The sequence below is a fragment of the Micromys minutus genome, assembly GCF_963924665.1.
Source record: "Micromys minutus genome assembly, chromosome: 17".
In the NCBI taxonomy this organism is placed as follows: Eukaryota; Metazoa; Chordata; class Mammalia; order Rodentia; family Muridae; genus Micromys; species Micromys minutus.
This window is the reverse complement of record NC_137952.1, coordinates 10,571,282-10,588,170: the sequence shown is the minus strand read 5'-3', so window position 1 is coordinate 10,588,170 and position 16,889 is coordinate 10,571,282. Positions and strand designations below refer to the sequence as shown.

At 43.7% G+C, this 16,889-nt stretch overlaps 1 protein-coding gene across 1 annotated transcript in view; it reads left to right on the top strand.

The window, feature by feature from the left end:
• Positions 1–3,804, top strand: part of PRR5L (proline rich 5 like) — a 78,323-nt gene extending 74,519 nt beyond the window's left edge. Inside the window, 1 exon segment of the mRNA XM_080931713.1 lies at positions 911–3,804. Within this exon segment, the coding sequence (XP_080787839.1) occupies positions 911–1,311 (401 nt within the window). The 3' untranslated portion in view covers positions 1,312–3,804.
• The last annotated feature ends 13,085 nt before the right edge of the window (positions 3,805–16,889 follow it).

The following is a 16,889-nucleotide window of genomic DNA, read 5'->3' as shown; positions in this document are numbered from 1 at the left end:
GTTCTAAGGATCTGAATTCCTGTCCTGCTTTATCCACTAACCAGTCTCCCCGGTCCCTGGGTTTTTTTCTTTGTTTGTTTGTTTGGTTTCTGGTTTGAGTTCCCCAGTTTTGCTTTTAGAGAAGAGTCCCTCACTGGCCTGGAGCTTGCCAAGGAGGGTAGGCTGGCTGGCCAGCCTGTGCCAATGTTCTGCCTGCCTGTCTCCAGCTCTGGATTGCCAAACTCAAGGCACTGCAGCTGGCCTCGTTGCTTGGTCCTGGGATTGGACTTAGGTCCCTGGGCTTGCAGTACAACCACTTTCCTGACTGAGGCACCCTCCCCAGCCCTCCCAACACTGCAGACAGCACCTCCTGAGTAGCGTTCTGAAGCCCTGACAAATGTGTATGTTGTATGAGGAGATGGTTTGAGCTGGAGAGATGGCTCATTGGTTAAGAGCACTGTCTGCTCTTTCAGAGGTCCTGAGTTCAATTCCCAGCAACCACATGGTGACTCACAACCATCTGTAATAGGATCTGATGCCCTTTTCTGGTGTGTCTGAAAACAGCGACAGTGTACTCACATACATAAATATATTTTTTTTAATGAGAAGATGGTTAAAATGAAATGAAAGGCCAGTTCGGTGAAGCTTGGACAGCACCAGGAAGTGGGGCAGGGAAGCATTGCACATTTACTCTACTCAGGAAAAGTTTTAGTTGAGCATTTACTGTAGGCTTCTGGTTGACCTGATATAGGATCTGGTGTGAACAGGTAAAGCTGCCTGACAGTTGGATGGCCCTATTCTCCATTGCATTCAGTAGAGCGCCACCTAAAGCCGTTCCCAGTGGCTGAGTTTCTCCCTTCCTCTTCCAGGAGAAGCTTCTGGTCACTGTTTCTATTCCCCAATCAAACTTGTACTGACTTTTCTCTTGCAGCCAGGAGGCATTCCAGGATCCGGCCCAAAGTGACTGTCCTGAACTATACCTCTCTGATGTCCACGGGTGGACGGCCTCTGAATGACATGGTCTTGACCCCTCTAACAGAACAGGAAGGAGAGGCGTACCTGGAGAAGTGTGGCAGTGTCCGACGGCACACAGTGGCCAATGCCCACTCGGACATCCAGCTGCTGGCTATGGCCACCATGATGCACTCAGGGTTGGGGGAGGAGGCTGGCAGTGAGGACAAGCACCTGCTCCTGCCACCCAGCTTCCCACCACCACACCGCCAATGCTCCAGTGAGCCCAGCATCCTCGATAGTCCTGATGAACTGGAACTAGAAGATGTGGCAAGTGGTAGCCAAGAGGACTCAGAGCTGAACTGTGCTTCCCTCAGCTGAGGACACCCCTCTGCCTCCATGGATTACCAAGGGGCTCATGCATTGGGCAATACTGCCTTATTTCTTTTAGGGCACAAGCCAAGTCTTCATGCCCTTGGGAAACACCTGCTGACCTCCACACTCTGGTGTCTGTGACCAGCTCCTCATGCCACTGTTCTCTTGACTTCCAGCCTTGCCTGATTCACCTGGATCCTCATCTCTGGGCCTTCCTCATCATATTGGACTGCCTGATGTTCCTAGTATATAATGCTACACAAGCATCAGAGACGCACTAGCCTCTCCAGTTCCCGTTATGATCGTATGAGGCAAAAGCCAATGGATAGAAACGCAGTAGAGGTTCTGTATAGCACAGAAGTCAACTGCAGCCCGTATCACACATGGTACTGGGAATGTGGCCTCATCACTTTAATTGAAGAGTTTCTGGGAAAGCATTGTTCTACTGGTGGGCAAAGGTTCATTCTTATGTATGCCCAGATATCACATGCTGTCTACATTGTGGGATTTGGTCTAGGAAACCCGACAAGGCTGGCGCAGCCCTGTCTTGCATTAAGCCTCTCAGCATGTCTGTCTTAGGCTTCCTCCCAGACTCTGGGAATGAACCTTCTCAGTCACTGGTGCCTTACTCTTGCTCCAGTTTCAGGAACCGACCACTTTTCTGTTGTGTATATGAGAGGCTGGCTGGCAGCAGCTGACCTGGACTGTACCTGGATTTCACTTGAATTTTAAAAATGTGTATTGCTCAAGAAAAATGTTTGCAAATATTTGCACATAGGATCTTGCACTGTTAATTTCCAGTGGCATGTGTTTGCAGACTGAACACAAGTGGATCCCTTCAGAAGGCGATGGAATAGCTCAGAACAGAAGGATCAGTAGTGGGCAGGACTCACATACCTCAGAGCTGTGTCTGGAATGGCCTGTGTCATAAGTGTCTTGGCTTCTAGGGAAGGCTGTGCTGGGGTCAGTATACTGTGTCATGAGCAGGGATGTGTGACTGGACCATATCTGCTTTATAGTAGACAGAGGCAGGGATGTGGACACATTTTTCTTGGAGGGATGTTCATTCCCTGGGATTACAGAAGTACCCAGAAGTGTCTGGGATTCCTGTCACTTCTGTCTCACGTGACTTGAGGCAGTGAACTTTATTACTATGCTAGGTCCTCACTACTGTTCCCTCCAGGCCGGGGAAGGGGAACTTTTTGTCTGTGTTGAATCCCTGGCTTCCTCTTTATAGTTATCTTGCTAATAGAAGCTCAGAAAAATACAGAAGGTTTCTCCTGACACAGCGTGTGGTATGTGCTGGACTTTCAGGATCTGGTCAGCCTTTGAGATTTCTGTTGATGAAATCTCAATACATATAAGGCACCAACAGAAGAGGCGTTCACTTCAAGCTCTTTGAAGCTTCGATGGCGTCTCCGTTCTGGGCAAGGATCTGAAATATGACTACAGCTGTGCTGTTGATGGAATCTGCTTTAGAAATTGTATTTTAAAAAATGTTTTAATTTTGTCCTCCCAAGAGAAAATGGTAAGAGAGAAATGTATGCACACACTGTACACACACACTGTGCTCATGCACTTGTACACACACTTGTGCCTGTACATGAGCGCACACATGCTCCACACATGCAAAAAGAAATGTTCAAATTCCTTTGAGAATTTCAAACAAATAATCTCTCTGTATGTGGTTTCTAAAGTCTACAAGTTGGGGGCTGTAGAAGCTTTTTCAGAAGACCAAACGATGTGATTTACTTCCTAGCATGCCAGGCACCTCACAACCACATGCCTATGACTCTAGACCTAGAGATTCTGATGTTCTCTTCTATCCTCAGGGGGCATCTGAATGTACGCGCGCGCACACACACACACACACACACACACACACACACACAATATTTTTAAACTCCATAAGTTGGTAATGTGTTAGCAGCAGGACATTGCAGTTTATTTAACTTAACCCATGGCTAGGTTCTTGTTGGTACACCAAGCACACACTTGAGATTATTTATTGATCGAGGCAAAGTAATTAGTCATGTTTGGCTTTGCTTTTTTTTGTTGATAAGATTAACAGTGCATGCTTCTTAAATGCCCTTTTTCCTTATCTTCCTTGTCTCTGTCAAGGACAGAAGTCAGTTTCATACATGTGCTCTTGTACAGAAAGTGTACAGGCTGTAGAACTTCACTGCTGCTTTTACACAGTTTACAAGTTTCTCTTTGGACATACCTAGTATTATTACAGAAATATCCCAGATCATACACATAAATACTTTATGGATATTTGTGGGTGCTTTGGCCATCAGACTTATTGCAAGAGTGTCACCTATAGAAGTTTTAACCAAACTTCATTGCCCTGGTACTGTGGAGACTCATCTTGCTATTTAATGCCAAGGGTTTCCTTAAGATGAAGTTTAGCGACAGGGAATAATCCCTGCGCTGGGCTCTGTGGGAATTCACAACTAAACTCCTTTCTGGTCATCTTTTTTCTAAACAGATACAATAAACATTGTTTATGTCATGGTCCTGCTGTGCAGAGTGCTTTGAGTGTGTTTCAGTTGAATTTTCAAACACAGTAAAGTTGGCCGTGGTGCCCTCTGCCCTCAAACTCCTCACACTGCTTGTGTGCCACTGTGGTCCCATGGTCTCCTCTCCAGAGTCAGGTCCTTGGCTTCCTTGGCTATCCTGAACTGGTTAGGCTAGTTCTTTTGTGGAAAAGCATCTCATCTGCAGATGAGGTTAGAAAACAGTAAAATAGCCCATTAAGGCTTCTTTTAAGACACAGTCTTAAAAGGAGGTGGTGGCACATGCCTTTGATCCAAGCATGTAGGAGGCAGAGGCTAGCAGATCTTTGAGAGCTGGAAGCCAGCATAGTCTATACAGCAAGTTGCACGATAGTCAAGGTTACATAGAAACCCTGTGTCAAAAACCTAAAATCAAACAGAAAGCTTTAAAAAATGAAAGAAAGAATAAAGCAAGAAACCGACATCTTTCCTCCTAGAGCTTTTGACTCACAGGGGATGCTCACTATTACATTTATCACGGTCTCCTCACATATTTCTTTCTGATTCTGTCTGACAGAAGACATTTATAATGTTTTCCTCTTTGCATAAATACTTTTAGCAGAGTCGTGTTAGTTAGAGGCATCGGGAGGCCTAATAAAAGTGTTTGGAGAAGTGCTGTCTCCACTGATTAATTACACTGTATTTTGCTGGTACGTGGTCACTGGGCATTCTACCTCAGTGGTGAAGGAAGGTGCCTGTAAGCAGAGGAATGTGGACAGCCTCTGGAAGCTGCACAGGCAAGGAAACATTAACCCTGGAGTTCCCGGACAGCCACACAGCCTTGGTTCTAGCCAGTGAGACCCCTGCCAGACTTCTGTCTTAGAGAACTAGAAGATTAACCCAAATGTATTCATTTTTAGTCATCGGCACACCAAGGCATGATAGTGTGCCAGTGTACACATCCGTTTGCCTGCCGAATTACCCATCATGCTTTGGGGATGCTTTCACTGTCCAGGCATTTTACTTGGTGCTAGGGATACAGTGTTGGAAAAACAACCGAGGTACCTGCCTCTTGGGAGACTGGAGTAGTTGGAACCCAAGCCTTAAGTCTAGTGCTGTAGCTTCCTGGCTTGAGATGAATGAAGAAGAGCCAAGTCAGGAGTTTGTCAGCTCCTGCTACAAGGTGTGTGATGGTTTCACGGTTTCCAGAGAAGCTGAGGACTGGCTGGTTCCAGAGGACACAGACAAGAGCTGAGCAAGAAGAGCAGGGGATCTCATATACAGAATAACTTGGGTGGGTTTTTTCCTTTCCCTTCTACATTATTATTTAAGTGGGGCTTTAACACTGAACATTCAGTAACTGTAATAATTATGAATGTAACAAATAATATTATTTGCCATTAGAGTGAATACGCAAATTCAAAGACCCTCTTTAAGGCTTTTACATTTGGATGACACATTTGATTATCCTATTTATAAACCTAGCAGATTTTTATCAGTAGCATCCAAGCAGCCTTTGAATCATGCTTAGTCCCGTTAATGAGCTCTGCCCGGCACCCCACACGTTTAAGTGAATGTGCAGTTTTGATCTACCTCTTTTTCATATGTCTGTTTTTCTGACAGTAAGCAAAAGCATGGAAGCTGATGAATTGAGCTTATGAGAAAAAGTGGAAGTTCCATTAAATGAGTTTATTCTACTCTGTATAAACTTAGATATCACCATAAAACATCCCAAGTCTAAGTCATTTCTCATGGTTAAAAGTGGATTTACAAAACTGTCACTAACGGGCTTTATTTTCTTAAATGTCACTTGTGTACAAGTCCCTTCCTAACCCAAAATACTAATTGATGTTATAGTTCTCCCTTCTCTCCTTCTGCTCTTTGGTTTTTTAAGACAGGTTTTCTCGGTGTAGCCCTGGCTGTCCTAGAAGTCCCTCCATAGACCAGGCTGGACTTGAACTTACAGCTCTGCCTGCCTGGTTTCCCCTTCGGAGTCTGAAGTCCAGTTCTCAGGGTCCCTCTCTGACCTGTGTGGTATCAGTGGTGGTGGTTGATGCCTGCGGTTGCCACTTGTGTGAGCCACCACGTTCTCTCTGTACGGTTTGATTTTCTCAAAACATGATAATGTCTTACATTGAACTCTGGGATAAAATACCAGGTGTAGGTCAAAGAAATGACACAGTAGTTAATAGTTCTCTCTTCTCTTTTAGGGGGTCCTAGAACCCATGTTAGGGAGCTTCAGCCAACTATACCTCAACTTCAGGGAGATCCCATACCTTCTTTCTGGGGTGCACACACACACACACACACACACACACACGCACACACACACACACAGAGAGAGAGAGAGAGAGAGAGAGAGAGAGAGAGAGAGAGATCAGTTAGTAACATAATAGATATGCCTTCTATCCTCTCATTAGCTCCTGACTGAAGAACCAGCATTGAAAATATACTCCATAGTAGGAAATCCAACAGTGGTTCTGGGTAACCAGGTTACTCACTTGTGTGTGGACAGAAATGAGACACTCAGTCTACCTAAGGACCCTGCTATAATCTGAAGTAATCTTGATGACCTTCTTCAGCATTCTTGTATTGCAGGTGACATTCTTGAAACACAAGTGACTTCCATCTGCTTCTAAGAAACAACAGGTCCTGTGTATGACTTCTTAATTGTTGGCTTCAGAGTTTAGAAATATTCTTGTAGACTTTGTTCTGTGGAGTGCAACTCTTCAGAATGCCTTTCTCATAAGTCACTCATTAGGAAGGTGTTAAATTTGTTTGGCTTCTCTGGGCTCAGTCTACTGACCTACGCAAGGAATTCTAAAGCAATGCTCATACCTTCTTGGGTTGATCTGTACTCTGATTAGATCTCAAATTCCTAAGTTCTTTCATAGTCTCAAGACCATGTCACTCTTAGCAAATGCCTAAGGTTTGGTCAGATAGCACTTAAATATCTCAGACAGTTCTGTTTTCATCCATACCAGTGTCTCCCTCTCTGTAGACTGGTGTAGGATCAAGTCTACTTGTTTGCCAAGAAAAAAGCTTCCTATCTATTTGAACAATCTTGAGATGGGCTCAATAAATTAAACAGCAAAGGCTTTTGGGTTTTCTCATGGGGCAAAGGCTTCTATCTTCTCATTAGCTCATTAATTTCTTTGCCAAGTAATGAAAAAAAAAACAGTGATAAAAATATATACATAAACCAAATGTTTGAAGAAGTCAGTCCAGGTGGGATCTGAGAGTATCTGGTTACTTCGTGAAAGCAAATGTGAGACAAACTCAGCCTGGTTCCCCACCCCACCTCCCACCCCAACAAACTCATGGGGTGACCGCAGTAAGCAGCAGGTTCTGGACTGGGGAAAAGCTGTAGCAAAAATGATAGTGATGGATGAGTAAAATCCACGGACTAAGTCTCTCTTAAATTGTTGGCTGGTTTTTAGGGCAGGTTATGGTTACTGTGCCAACTGTCACCCTCCCACAGGTTGAATGAATGTTGACTTGCCCAAAGATATTCTCAGAGTCAGAGAACCACTAGCAGGTGAGATCTAGCAGGAGGAAGTTGGATCACTGGGGGTTATGCTCCTGAATGGGAAACTGGGACTCCAGCCTCTTTGGTCTTTCTTTTTGTTTCCAAGCTACCATTAAGTGAGAAACTGTTTCTGTCATGTACCTACCTACACCATGGTGTAGTACTTACCACAGAATCCAAAATGATAAGGAGAAGTACCGTGTCCTGAAGTATCTAAACTATTGGCCAAGACGAACTTGTTCTTTTCATCTCAGGTTTTTTATCCTAGCACTGGGAAGATGGCAGCGTTCAGAAACTGCCAGATCTAGCTGAAGGGGAAACTGCAGCCACCATGATTACCAGATGAACTCATTCCAGTTTTTACAAACTACTGAGGAGGTTCAGGCCCTTCCAAGGTTGGGGGCTTTGGCACACATTCTCAGCACTGGATTGAGCCTCACTCTAAGATAAGGATCACGGTCAGAACAAGATTCTGGAATTAAACACAAATACATTAATCTTATACTAAATATAAATGGACTAAAAAAGCTGATAAAAAATGGTCAGAGGAGAGTTAAATAATAACATGTTATTTGTAGAGATAGATAAATTATTATTTATTTACTTATTTTGGGACAGAGTTTTACTGTGCAGTGTTGGCTGTCCTGGAGCTCAGATTGTAGTCCAGGCTGACTTCAAACTTACAAAGATACACCTGCCTTTGCTTCCTGAGTGCTGGGGACTAAAAGTTTGTGCCACCAAGTCCAGCAAGAGACACATTTTAAATACTCATAAACAGACCGGTAGCAAACTGTTGGAAAAACACATCGTATGGAAAAATAACACTTAGCATGAGAAACTTGTTGCCAGTTAGAAAAGTGCAAATTTCATAATGATAAGTGAAAAGAAAGATTTGAATCATAATCAGGAAATTAGCATTTACTAGTCATCAGCTTTAGGTCAAGGACCATTGTAAGTATTATGCATTAGTTGTTTTGTATAGGTCCTCTGAGTAATTTTATGAAGCAAAGTTAGTATCCCAGTCTTACTAGATGAATCGGTTAAAGCCCCAATTCCTGACATTACATAGCTAGACAAACGTACAGACAAGACACACTTCAAATCAGACATTATCTGAGTTTCTGGGCTTATGGTATCAAGGCAATAAGCTACTCCCATAAAGACATGTAGGCTAATGGAACAGAACAAAGAGATGAGAAATTTTTGTATTTATAGTGAATTGTTTCTCCCTGCTGTACTGTTTTTACAAATGTGTAAAGCAGCCTAGTGGTGGTATATGCCTTTAATCCTATTTAATCCACTTGGGAAGCAGAGGCAGGCAGAGGCCAGCCTGCTCTACAGGAATTCCAGGACACTGAGGGCTTCACAGAGAAATGTTGTCTTAAAAAAACCAACAAACACAAACACCCAAACTAAACTAACCAAACAATCAAACAAAAACCCCAAACCAAACAACAACAAACTCCCACCTCCACCAACATTAGACTCCATTAAAATCATGAAAAAGAAAGTCCACAGTTCAAAAGTCACCACCAAGACACCAAAGTGGAGGAAATACTTGCAAAATACGTATCTGTCAAGGACTTGCCACAAGTCTTCCAGAGAATTCTTAGAAAGCAGACAATGAATTCAGTGGTTCAAAAGCAGTTGTGCATAAAAAGTTCATCCAACAAGACGTGTATGGCCGACAAGTATGAAGACTGACTTTCCTAATGTGTGAAATGGAAATTTTAACCTCAAGGCACCACTTCACGCTTACTAGAACAGCTGTCTTCGGCAAATAAAACAGTAGCAAGTGTTGGCCGGGATATGAGCAAATGGAACCACTGTCAACCTTTGGCCAAATGTAAACCAGTACAGTTACTTTGTTACATTAGGCAGTTTCTAGGAAGTTTAAACTTAAGAGCTATTATACGACTCTGCAACTTTATTTCTACTTGAGAGAAATGAAAAGCCACACACACACACACACACACACACACAGAGGCACGCTCCTTGAACATGTGTGTTCTATGCAGCCAGGCTGACTTGGGGCTCACTGATTGGACCAAGCTTGGCTTACAGATGATTTTTCTCCCTCATCCTTCTGGGTGCTGGGATGACAGCCATCACATCTGACTCCATTTTAGTCAGTTTTAATCCTATAGTTCTGTGGCATTAGGCAAACCACAGACACCCACGTCCTGAAGATGGCAGAGCTTTGCGGTCTTCCCATCTGCCTCTCCCTACCCGTGCTCGCCGGCCATGCTGCACCGACTCTGCACCCATCCTCACAGCAGGTAGCAATCTGCTACTTTCAGAGGGATTCTACAGAATTCCTATAAGTAGGCTCCTGCAGTCTCATCCTTTTGTGAGTGGCTTATTTTACTCAGCACACGTCTTTAAGATCCCTATACTGTAGATTTAAATTATTTTCTTCATCTTTAAGGCTGATGACTATTCCATTGCATGCATAATGTTCTATACATCCAGTGTGGGTGTTTGGACTTTTTTTTTTTTTTTTTAAATCCCTTTGGTACTTGTGAGTGATATTGTCATGATTGTTGGCATAGAGACACCTGGGCACTGGAATATAAAACAAACTTCAATAAAATTATTTTAAGTCCAACGATTTGTTTTCAAATTTTGAAGAGTCGCCAAATGAGATGCTATTGCAAAAAATAAGTGAATGAATATTTGTCCTGTGAAAGGAGTTTATTAACTCGCTTTACACTTAATTTAGGAAGGTGGGAGCATAGGTCAGACAATAGTGGGGCAGAAGCTCGGCAGGCAGGAGACACAGAGTTCAACTCCACACCAAAATAAAACTCTTTTAGATAATTTAATGACAAGACAAAGACAGAGCCTTATCTTTAAAGAACAAGAAACGAAGAGCACGTTGGAAATCCCACATTACAAAAGACATCACTACATGTTGATCGTTCAATAAGAAGGAACTGAAATGCAGAAGCTGCTAAACCTTAGCATTTATTCCAGGCAGATATTTCATCTCTGACCCCACCCCCCACCCCAGAATCGAGTGTTACAAAACAGCATGAGAGGGGAAGGGGGTGCTTCACCTGTGTGCTTGGTGGTACACATTTGCAGTCTGAGCCCTGGGCAGGCCGAGACAAGACGGTCCCTGGAACTCCCTGGGCTGCTAGTCTAGTCCACTTGATGAACTTCAGGCTGGTAAGAGACTGTCCCAAACCAAGCTAGGTGGTGCCTAAGGAATGACCCCTGAGGATGTTTTCTGGCTCCCCCACACATGCACCCACACATACACGGTCCCCACATGCTGATACACAGAGGCAGAGTATAGAGTTAGGACATCTAGCCTTTCTCGATCATGTTTCTTGGTGTTGATAGTTTAAATTCCCAGGTAGATAGTATGTTACAGAAAGCAGAGGGTGGTTTTGATGTTTAAACAAAGTATTTGAAATTTTCAATTAAGAGCAAAGAATAGGATGTGAAAGCTTACTGAGCGTTTATGATAAACTTCTAAGAGACAGTGCTCAGAATGACTAGTCTTGAAGGAAAGATGAGAAGTCGCTTAGTTAAACAGTAGGAAGAGGGGACTGCCATGTTCCCATAATTCCAAGGAGGTTAGACATAAACTGAATCTCCCTCAGTTCCTCCTCTGTTTCATCTTTGGTTCATGTTTTTGAATATACCTGCTCTAACCTGAATTCTCACCCAGAGGTGTGAGCTTGCTGTTTCTACATGAGTGCACACACTCGCACCCCCCCCCCCACTAGGCCAGGGAGGCAGGGGTGGCTCACATCTTTAATCCCAGTGCTCAGGAGGCAGAGACAGGTGGATCACTGAGTTTGAGGCCAGACTGATTAACAGTGAATTCCAGAGCAACAAGGGTTACACAGAGAAACCCAGTTTCCAACAACAAAACAAAACGCCAGCAAAACCAACAAACTCACAAACAGAATAACTATATTCAAATAGCTTCTTCTTCCAATATTTAACAGACCTTTCCAAGAATTACTTGATTTTCTAGGATTTTATGTGTTGAGTTCTCTAGTTTCTGTTTTAGAGCCTGGACACTGTGAAGTTGTGTGCTAGTTTGGGTCAAATTTCATAGTATCCCCTATACCCTCAATGACATTGCCATTCTCTCTCTCTCTCTCTAAAGATTTATTTCATGTATGTGAGTACACTGTTGCTGTCTTCAGACACACCAGAGGGGGCATCAGATCCCATTACAGATGTTTGTGAGCCACCATGTGGTTACTGGGCTTTGAACTCAGGACCTCTGGAAGCCATCTCTCCAGCCCGACACTGCCATTTTCATCTGCAACTAGATAATCTCACTTTGGAATTCTCATTTGTTTTGAGCATGCTTCTCCTGCTGGGTTCTATAAACCTCTCTACCCAAGCGCTCATTGAATCAGCTTTGCCTTATGGTTCACTCACAGATTAATGAGCGGAGCACAGCCTTTGACGAACTCCAGTTTCTACACTGGTATGAGAGTCCTGCTTTTAACAATCCCATTTGATGCTGATGTACATGCACTCACCCTTCCTGTTGCCAGTGATTACCTACTGGCTGCAGATGCCTTTGAGCATCCTTAGAATGAGGATTCCTTTGCCCAGCCCCCTTTGGAGTCTTACTCAGTGGTCACCAGAGTGGAAGCAGCTTCTTCACACACTCCTCTTTCTTCTCCTCCACCCTTTTACCTCCTCCATTCTGCTCTTCTCTTTTTTTTCTTAAGTGCTGGTGACAGAATCCAGAGCCCTTTGCATGCTAGGCTAGCACGAAATTGCTAAGCTATACCCTCAGCTCTTAATAGGCACTTGAATGAGAGCCTGGGGGAGGGGAGGTCCTTTGCTCACAAACCCTGAGAACGCCCCACACAGTGAACTGTATGGGATGCTAGTGCCACATGTTCTCGATGTTCAGAGGACACAGAGATAACTGTTGCTAAACACTGGCATCCTGGGACGGACAAAGTCCCAGTAGTCCATTTATCTAAACAACTTGTACAAGGCAGTCCATCTTAAGTGTAAACCCACCACAGCTATGATAAAATAGAGACTGGGGGCAGCCATGACTCTGTATGTATAGGTTGAATTATGTGAAATGGCCAAAATTTAACTCTGAATTGACTTTCAGAAATGTCAGTGTATGGTGTGATCTAATTAATGTCTCTCCAAGTATTTCTATCGTGAAGCTATTTGGCAACCACTTAGTGGATATAATTGGAATAAGGCTCTCCAACGCTTGGAGAGAAGGCCTCGTAGCTTTCACTGGGTTGAAAGCAAAAATTAAGCACTTGAAATTAATTGTAGGAAAGTGAGTCCAGTACAACTTCTTAGGTACGATCTCAGGAAAATGTCTGGAGCATTTAAAGATACAGGGCCCCTTGGTTAATCCCATTCCACACTTCCACACTCTTCTTTTTTTTTTTTTTTTTTTTTTTGGAAGGCTCTATTCTCCAAGAGTAGAGTCCTGCTGCCACCTACTGCTACACTGTTCTCTCTCTTTTTAAAGAAAAATACGTTTTTATTTTCACGGCGATATCGCATCTGTGAACCATATGTGTGCGTTGTTCACGGAGACCGGAAGAGGGGGCATCAGATCCCTCGGAACTGGAGTTGGGGATGTTTGTCAGTGGTCTCGTGGGTGCTAGAAATTGAGGGTGGGTCCCCCGGGAGAGCAGCTGGCGCTCAGCACCTTCTGTGTTGTTCGTACACTGGGTTCGCACTGTGGTCTTGTCGGACAATCTTCTAGTCTGGAATATTGTAGGTGCCAATTGACAGAGGACGAGGACAAGAGGCTGGAAGGGAACCTCAAACCTTTCTTTTCTTTTCTTTTTTTGTTCAGTTTTGGGGATTGGGTCTCGGGCCTCAAACCTGTTAGAAAAGTGCCCTAAGCCTCATTTAAAATATGTTAGATAGAATATGTTTATTGTGTATGATTGCAGGCGTGTGTGGAGGTCAGAAGACAACTTGCAGGAGCCAGTTCTCTCCTTCCACCACGTCTTGGGATGTAGGTTACCATCTCACTGGTAACCTTCGAACCTGTACCTACCCCGAGTAGCTGGAACTGCTGGCCTGTACTACCAGGCCCTGGTTATTAGGACCCACACATTTCTTTTGGCTTTTAGCGGAGGGTGTGGGCAGAGCTGCCTCAGTGAACTCCGCATCACTGGGTCTAGTACATAGTAGCTCTGGGCTTCCGCAGTTCTGAGACTTACCGCACAAGACTGCCTTGTAGATGGGCGGATGCAGCTCAAAGGGACCGTCCGGTTTAGAGGAGTAGCAGAGCCCTGCTCACCTGTCTTTCCTCTCCACACTCCAGAGGAAGCTAGCTTTGGTCTGTTTACAGATCTATTCCAGAACTTCTGTGTGTCTACCGTTTGCCTTCTGCCTTAAACAAGTCGTAACATCCCTTGGTTCCCTCGTTAAGGTTTCATAAGATGTTTTACTGCATGCGACCTTAGCTAAAAGCCAAGAAACAGCCAGATTTCATAAAATTAATAGATGCTCATCTGGTATTAATATGAGTATGTCACTATTCTTTTTCAGGATTTGGGAATCTGGCTTTTAGTGTGGTTTTATTATTTAGCTTTTGAAATATGAAGTCTGTGATCAGACCTAGTTCTATGTTAAATGTAAAATTCTCCACCTTGACTACTATTTTGGATCTAAAATGCCCCCCAAAGGCCATATGCTTCAGCCTGAGGCAGTATTTGGAGACAGTGGAACTTTTAAGAGATGAGGCCTTGGTGGGCAGTAATGTGGCACATCTTTAACCCTAGCATGCAGGAGGCAGAGGCAGGCAGATCCCCATCAGTTCGAGGCCAGCCTGGTTTACACAGCGAGTTCCAGAATAGCCAGGGCTACACAGAGAAACCCTGTCCTTGAAAAACCAGCAACCAAACAACAGACAAAAAGTGGGGACTGTTGGAAGAAGTCCCCTTAGGGATCTGCACACGGAGGGGTTCTGAGACCCAGCCTGCTCCTTTGCCCATTTCTAGCATGTGTGCAGCTCTGCCAGACTCTAGTGCGGCCAGACGAACTTATCCATGGACTTGGTCATCCTACACCATGAGCCACAGTAAACCTTTCCCCCTCTGGCTGCCTCAGGCATTGTGGAAAGGGAGAACACACTCAGGGATTATTTTTGTAAGACTGTGTTGCACTGTGAACTCTTACTCACGCCAGCCCTAGTATGCAGTGTAATAAACTAAGGAGACACGATGGAAAGATGGCTAAGCTGGTAAGGGGTCTGCAGCACAAGCAGGAAGTCCTGAGTTCAATCCCCAGCACCCATGTAAGAGAGCCAGGCATGGGGCTGTAACTCCAGCACTGTGGGGCTGAGACCAAGAAAAGTGGAGCCCCAGAGCTCACGGGCCAGTCTGGCCGACTCTGTGAGCTTCACATTCAGGGAGAGAACCTGCCTCAAAACATAAAAGGGAAAATCAGGGAAGAAGGCACTGGATGTTGATTTTTAGCCTCCACCTGCACATATGTTGCTGATGTAACCCAGGCATGGTCATCTATGCATATGTATCTTCAACGTGCACATTATGCATGCACACACATGAGCAAACAAAATTAAATAAAAATATAGAAACAGCCACTCAGAGAAAATATAGAGCTTACCTAAAAATAGGAATGGAATGTTAAAAAAAATCTTTTAAAAAGGTTATCCTATGATTAACAGTGTTTCATGTTGGGATTTCAAATTAAGGTGGCCATGTTTTAAAGCACTTAAAATGTCTTAATGGCTTTCATACTGTACTCAGGGATGCTATGTTTGTTTTAGAAAGGCTTCTAGCAAAAACGTTTAAGAGCCCTATAACAGAAGCAGCTTTATTTTAAAATCAACAAACCAACCCTGTTAGTTTGTTGGCACAGTTAAGAGCATCAGCTGCTTTTAGAAGTCACGTTTGATTCCCAGCACCAATACAAGGGCTCACAACCATCTGTAGCTCTGGTCCCAGTGGATCCAATGCACTCTTTTGGCTTCCTAGGGTACCCGGCACATTCAAGACATGCAGACATAGATGCAGGTAAACACCCATACGTAGAAACAGAGCATTAGGGGCGTTTGCTAAGGGGAGGGCAGAGCGAACCCACAGGCTTGGAAATGGGGAGAATGGAGACGCTGCCAATTTTGTTAGAAATAAATTCATGGGGTCATCTGGTTTTCACTGGGCCTACAGTGGTTATAGAAAACATTCTCTGGGCTTGTGTTTCAGACTTTCGGCTTCAGGCCAGAAATCGCTACCAAAAGCAGGAACTACAGTGAGTCCTCATTTACTGCTTCCTAAGGGCCAAGATATTTATATTTTTAAATTTCAAAAGGAAGCAGCACCTGGTTTGTGGTTTCTTCTCACCACAGCCAGGCCCAGCACCCCAGAGTAACACTCAAGTACATTAGTTATTTCATTAAAACTCTTGTGATATTTGCACATATACATCATTTTAGTTAAGTATTCATTATAAAGTTACTGTGCATTATGCAGGCTGAAAAGAAAGTAAAGGAGGGGAGGAGGTATGTCAGTCTACATATTAAAAAAACTTCACAGCGCGTTGTCTTGGTTGTAATTTTTCAGCTAAGATGCAAATGAAAGTCAGAACTCCAGGTGCCTTTGTGAGAGGAATGTGAGTGCACATTTGTGACCTGGGTTTGGAAAGATGTCATACATATCTATTAGACAGCGTGCAGAGAGCCTGCTTAGCACAGTAACCTCAGACCTTCCCTGAGTCAATTCTGTCACCAGGGGCACTGGTTGGAGGCTGCTGGTGGGGCCAGGCAGGGCTTGCTTTGCTTAGCATCCCGTGGCATGTGTGGTTGAGTCTGGAACACTGAATCTCACAACGGTTTCAATTTGTCTCTAAACAAACCCTTTCAATTGAAACCTACGATTATTACCATCCGCACGTCATCTTTACAATCCCCCCCATACAGTGTATTTTCTTCAATTCCAGAAGCATTAGAAAGACCCCCTTACCAATTCCACGGCAGAAGTCTGAGCACTGTGTGCTTGTGACCATCTGACCACCGCATTTTGATTTTTTAAAGTCAGATTTTTGTACAGTTATTCAGTTATAAAATTATACCTTCAAATAGCCCAAGCATTAATAATGCTCTATAATAACTAATTTTCAAATCCTAGTTTCCATTTTACAGGTAGCTAAACTATTAGAAATAAAACTGGATGTAAGTGGTCAGTCAGCAATAAAATCTGTAGGAAACACTGATGTACTTGTGCTCACAGATTAGCACCAGGGGAATCTGGAATGTTAGGATACAGGGATGTTCTTTCAAGAGAAGGAATGCATAACCTGTTATCCACCTACAAGGCTGGGAACAGAAAAGCATTCTAGCTTAGTGGTAGTAAACCACATCTGACCCTCCCCCTTTTTATCAAAGCTTTTTTGTTTGTTTATTTTTTTAGAGTCAGTCTATAGAACCCATTATGGAAGGTGTTGCACACATGTTATATAAAAATTTGATGTGTTCCTATCTAATCTTTTCTTAGCTTACTTTGTTCCTTAGAGAGATTTATGTATGTTTTATTGTATACACAGGATTGAGTCAATTATTACGA